The sequence below is a fragment of the Anabrus simplex genome, chromosome 5 (assembly GCF_040414725.1).
Source record: "Anabrus simplex isolate iqAnaSimp1 chromosome 5, ASM4041472v1, whole genome shotgun sequence".
Taxonomy (NCBI): Eukaryota; Metazoa; Arthropoda; class Insecta; order Orthoptera; family Tettigoniidae; genus Anabrus; species Anabrus simplex.
The window spans coordinates 54,201,825-54,207,966 of NC_090269.1; the positions used below are offsets into that span (position 1 = coordinate 54,201,825).

The following is a 6,142-nucleotide window of genomic DNA, read 5'->3' on the forward strand; positions in this document are numbered from 1 at the left end:
CTCTCCCGGCATTTAGCAACGCCGGGATATGCTTCTCGTTCGACTTCGGGTGCTGTTTCTGAGTCGTGCTTGAAGAAACTATGCATAAGGAACACTATGTTTCTACCTTGTTTGTGTAACACTCGGCGTATTTTCTCCCTGTCACCCTCACTTAACACACATACAACAAATAATCGCAATACTTTTGTGAACTCTAGAAAGAACGTGAACAACAAATTCCGCACGCGCCACGAACTGCATTCATGTAAGCCAGGCATGTCAAGGTCAAGCGCACACCAGGCGAGCTGCATGCAGGGTGTCTTTGCTCCCGTGCGGTCTCGGCTGGCACACGCTGACTCCAGCGGAGAAATTCGGAGATGCGTTAGGGGTGCACAGTATTCCTTCCTTCATTGTGAACGGAGTGTGTTACCTCTAAATGAGAACTGTCCTTCACCAATATCATTAATAAGACGTCCGGGTCCATGGCTAAATGGTTAGCGTGCTAGCCTTGGGTCACAGGGGCCCCGGGCTCGATTCCCGGCGGGGTCTGGAATTTTAACCATCATTGGTTAATTTCGCTGGCACGGGGGATGGGTGTATGTGTTATCTTCAACATCATTTCATCCTCATCACGACACACAGGTCGCCTACGGGTGTCAAATCGAAAGACCTGCACCTGGCGAGACGAACATGTCCTCGGACACTCCCGGCACTAAAAGCCATTTCATTTTCATTAATAAGTCACCGTAAGTTGTTGTTGTTTTTTTGCTGTTTTGCTTTACGTCGCACCGACACAGATAGGTCTTATGGCGACGATGGGACAGGAAAGGTCTAGGAATGGGAAGGAAGCGGCCTTAGCCTTAATTAAGGTGCAGCCCCAACATTTGTCTGGAGTGAAAATGGGAAATATACATGAAATAATAATAAACACGTTATTGATATATATTGTATACAAAGATAATAAGATTGTAGGCTACATAAAGACAGTAGTACACACATTAACCAAATAGTAAACGAAGAATCATATTCCGAAAAGTTCAATATACAGAAATTAATAAATTAAGAGTATTCTAGTTGACAGCACAGAAGTGTGATGAACATGCCGGTGAGCACTTGTCTACACTTAACAGCCTCTCAAAAGCACAAGTTTCAAATCCAAATTTTACATTAGATCAATACCAAACAGTTTTTATTGTCTTACCCACTCGACGTTCTGATTCACACTTGACTATGAATAGTTAGAAATTAAATAGGAGCAATAAATGCTCATACTAAATGGCCTTAGTGGTCAAAAGAAAAGGTTTAAGATATCGGCCGTAAATAAAATGCCAGGAGACGAACACTTGCACTCCTTTCGAAATATAGTAGGATACTCTGCAATACTAAAGATCCTATCTGGGCTCATGGCCCGAAGTTACAGAGGCTAAGCATATTTTCTAAAATATGCCTGGAATATTTTATGCTACTAGGATATGAAAAGGCGGGTTGAGAGGTGGTTGGTTTACCGTAGTCTTCGGTTTCACTAAATTCTTTGACATGGATCGCGCAACCTCATCAGAAGTCACCAACTTTACACATACAAACGACGTGATGACGCCCGTCAGCGCTTTTCAAGTGCCATCAGTCACGCAATATTCCTACGCTGCCAATACGTTGATTCTAGACGATCTTTCCCAAGTGAATGAGTTAATTAAATATTGAACTTATAATTAATAGTTACTCGTAAGGACAGACAGGTTTTAACACTTCACTTCATAACACTGCTCTGCATCCGAACATTTTCCCCGACGTTTTTGTTTTCAACATTGTTTTGTAATAATTTTGGGACGCTGGAAGAGAATATGCTGTCAGTTGCTCGCCATCATGTAATATTTTTTCTGGAAATAATGGCATTAATTTTTGGCTTTTACATGCCTACCTCTTTATTGGTACATCAAATGTTGTAATTCATACTTTTCCTTACAAATTGGTTACAAACTGTCAGTAATGTAAAAGAAACAAATCACTGATGAACTCCGCTTCTTATGTGTACAGAAGCAAAATACCGTCTTACTGCAAATTCATGAAGAAAAAAAAAAAAAAAGAGTGACGTGATAGAAAAAATGGATTGCATTTCTGAACTCTACATCAACATGCGTTTAGGAACTGTTATTCATTGTTAGACACAGAAATCCATGCAGAGCAGTGTCACCTAACCTTTAAAATGATGTTTTTTTTTAAATAATCAACTACCCTTAATTTTGAAAATAATATTGAGTTTGATTACTATCTTGTAGGCTTCATTTATAATACAATAGGAAGGGGCCGCTTAGTACCCGATATCCAGGTCTGGTTGCAATGCTGTTCAAGCGAGATGCATTATTATTATTTATTATTATTAACAAATAGCCTACGTCGCAACTGGGAAATGTCCCGGTAGCAAAGGTCCGTCTGTGTATGTCAGTTTGTTCGTCTGAAGGAAGGAATAGGAGTTTCAATACACTGGTAAGTGGCTTACATGTGTTCATGTACACTGACATTAACTTACCAACAAACACAAGTTGAGTCCGCCAAACACTAGTGTCTGTGTTGTATCGTTTAGTGATCATGTCGACGTTCATGCCTGAAAAAGAACATTTGCGGTACGCATTGCCTTTCTTATTTAATCAAAGGTAAAAGGATGTGAAAAGTCATCGTTTGCCAGTGGAAACATACGGTGAACACTCTCCATCGATTAGAACATGTGAGACGGCAAGAAGACCATGCTTTGTGTCTGGTGTGACCAGAGCGGTATTGTGTATTATGAACTCTTGAAGCCCAGCGAAACCGTTAATACACAACGCTATCGCCAACAAATTAATTTAAATCACGCATTGATCGAAAGACAACGGAATGGGCTAGAAGACATGCAAAGTGATTTTGTTACACGACAATGCACCATCTCACACAGCAAAACCAGTGAAAGATACCTTGAAATCGCTTTGATGGAACATCCTTCCGCACCCGCCGTACTGCCCCACTGACATAATAGTAAATAGACTGGCAGCGCTGTACCACGTAGCATTGATGCTAGTGAAGCCGGAAACTTGCAGCCGCCGCCATCTTACGTCACTACAGATCCACTGTAAACATACATGTTACTGTGCTACGTGCAGTTTTGGTTTATGTTGTTTTTATGTACATTTCACATTAATTGTTCGGCAAACTACTGTGTGGCAGAATGGTGAATACCCGCGTAGTGTTTGGGTTGAGTTTTCCATATTCACGTCGAAAGAAGAAGGCATTTCTTTTCCATGGAATTGCTTGTTTATTATAACTTGTAATGTTAACCTAGTAGTAAGCTCAACCTATAGTATTGTAAGCCGTAGTGTTAAGCACTGGAAATACTTAAGCAAGATGATGCTGGAATTAGAATGTTAAAGTAGTAGGTAGAATTTCTTGTAACATTTTTTCCATGGAATTGCTTGTTGTACCCCCTTTGTTGTTGTTGTTGGCCAATTATGTTTGAACTTTACTTTATTATTATACTACTGTGAATGACCGTTGCCACCGGGATATTTCCCAATTGAGATGTACTTGTTAATAAAAAGTATGCCTAATCTACACATGCGCCATTATTGTTTCATTGTATCCTAAATCTGAGAATGAATATGTTTGATCAGATGCTACTTATCTTCTAAACAGGGATCGTTTACATCTACGAAATGGACACCAACAGGATGGAGTGACAAGAGTTACACAAAGGAACTGAAGCCATTTTGCGACGTAGTTCATAAAATTGCACCAGAATTCTTTGCATCTCTTATCGGCGGTATGGGTCTTCCCCTGCAGTGTCCCGTCCCAGCGGTGAGTAAAGCGTTATTTTATTGACTCTTCCTTTTATTCTTGGCATTTTCCCAACTACTTGAGACATGCAGTATAATGTGGAATTAGCCTAAATTTCTGGCCGAATGCCTCTCCTGGCGTGTTTCTGTGGTGCTTTGTACTTTGATATGCAAATGAAGATGTGTATTAACAAGAACACAAATACCCAGCCCCCGAGTGAGAGGAATTAACGAAATGCGGTTAAAATCCTCGGAAATCGAACCCAAGAAGCTTTGAACCGAAAGACACTACGCTGATCATCCATTATCCTACTGCATCTCAACAGAGGTAGTCCCAAAAACCAAGAAGAGGGCTAGACTGGAGCAACAGAGTACTCATCCCCTGCATGACCATACACCTCCAGCTCAGAGACTGAAGTCAAGAACGTCTGAGGAACTGACTGGATCACCTGACACTGCATGAGTACAGCTTTGTAAAGCTAAGGTCCCCATCATCCCAGGACAGATGACAGTTCCAGAATGTTTACCACCTGGATGTCATGAAGACTGGTCTGTCTGGAAGTCCTTGAACAGACTGAGGACGGTAATGGGCAGATCCAAAGTCAACCTAGCAAGAACTATGCAGCATATGCTCCAGTGTTCATTGTGTCCATCTTCTTTTTCATGCAACACGGAATCAATCAATCAATCAATCAATCAATCAATCAATCAATATTGATCTGCATTTAGGGCAGTCGCCCAGGTGGCAGATTCTCTATCTCCTGTTTTCCTAGCCATTTCTTAAATGATTTCAATAACATTGGAAATTTATTGAACATCTCCCTTGGTAAGTTACTCCAATCCCTAACTCCCCTTCCTATAAATGAATATTTGCCCCAATTTGTCCTCTTGTATTCCAACTTTATCTTCATATTGTGACCTTTCCTACTTTTAAAGATGCCACTCAAACTTATTCGTCTACTAATGTCATTCCACGCCATTTCTCCGCTGACAGCTCGGAACATACCACTCAGTTCAACAACAATAAAGGTGTTTTAATTCAATACACCTGGAATGCACTTGATTTTGCTAGGTTTTGATTGAGATTGGTGTGAAATGCTTTGATTTTTATCTGTGTTATAGTTTATTATGTAGTTTAGTATGCATAACTGAACTGTGTAAATGATATTTCTGATACGATAATAATAATAATAATAATAATAATAATAATAATAATAATAATAATAATAATAATAATAATAATAATGGTGCATGGCATCTGTACAGACTTGGTGCTGTCCACAAAATTCCTGCAACACACAAACCAATTGCGACAGAACACTCCATCACAACAACATGTAGTTTTCCAAATACGGCAGACCCCACCCAACCACGTCGAGGGGTCTGCCTTACAAGAGCTGCATCAGGCTGTAACAGTCTCTCGAAGTTATTATCCTTAACAATCTTTCCTAGGATATTAAGCCTTTAGTGTCATATTAACGCGTTTCATTGTCCTCTGTTTCAGGGAAATTATGAACTGCGTGATTTCCCAACAAACCTGCATTTCTCCAAGTTTCCTGTATTGGAATATGGGAGATATCAAGTTGATGTGGCTTTATCTAAAGATAACAGTCGGATTGGTTGTTGTAGAACAGTTCTTAACATTCTTCCACAAGACAGATGATAACCGACTAGCAAAAATTTCTCCGTTCCTATGATATGAGATTCAGTTTCTGTCTATTTATTTATGCAGAAGAGTAACTGACTACTTGGTTTTTCATTCACAGATATTAGATTACGTATAATTTCCTTGAATGTTTTGTACAGAAGTGAATAAAGATTGTTTTTTTATAGTTGCAATTTTATTACCAATCCTAAAACCTAAGAGAATTGCTATTATGGAGTTACTTTGCATACAGTAAGCGACTCACACTCATCAGTGGCGTCAATGAGGTGAAATGAATGACGAGATGTCTGATTGTAGGAAGGAGAGGGTGAAACCCGGTGCCGGCACATAGCCTACTACTGTTGAATAACAACAAGGGGTCTGCTCAAGTCCCCATCGGATGGACGAATCACCATCAACAGCGTCATATGCCCTCACTCCGTATGAGCACTGCGGAGAGGTTTGGAATTTAATCCAGGCTTTTGGCTCACAATCTAGTGATTAGAAATTGTATAACACCCCCCCCCCTCCCTACCTTGGCGACCAACATTCCGATGGTGAAATATTTTTCGACCAATGCGACTCGAACCGGCTAACCACGGTGTCAAACCATTTCGAATTCAACGCCTTAACGAGCATGGCCACCAGGCGGGATAACGATTATATCCCCAAACCTGTGAAATTTACCACACGCCCTTATATCTATTTCAACCTA

General features: G+C 40.3%; 1 protein-coding gene across 2 annotated transcripts in view; it reads left to right on the plus strand.

Annotated features, from left to right (window-relative positions):
• LOC136873731 (uncharacterized) overlaps nt 1-5,614 on the plus strand; it is a 33,530-nt gene extending 27,916 nt beyond the window's left edge. Inside the window, exons 3-5 of one of the 2 annotated variants that reach the window (XR_010860164.2) lie at nt 3,643-3,804; nt 5,287-5,516; nt 5,569-5,614. Coding sequence is in view for 1 of the 2 variants with exons in the window: in XM_067146886.2 (XP_067002987.2) it covers nt 3,643-3,804; nt 5,287-5,445 (321 nt within the window). In the remaining variant the exon portion in view is untranslated. Of the gene's footprint in view, nt 1-3,642; nt 3,805-5,286 lie in introns of both variants that reach the window. The other variant, XM_067146886.2, reaches the window with a different exon arrangement.
• Nucleotides 5,615-6,142: the final 528 nt, after the last annotated feature.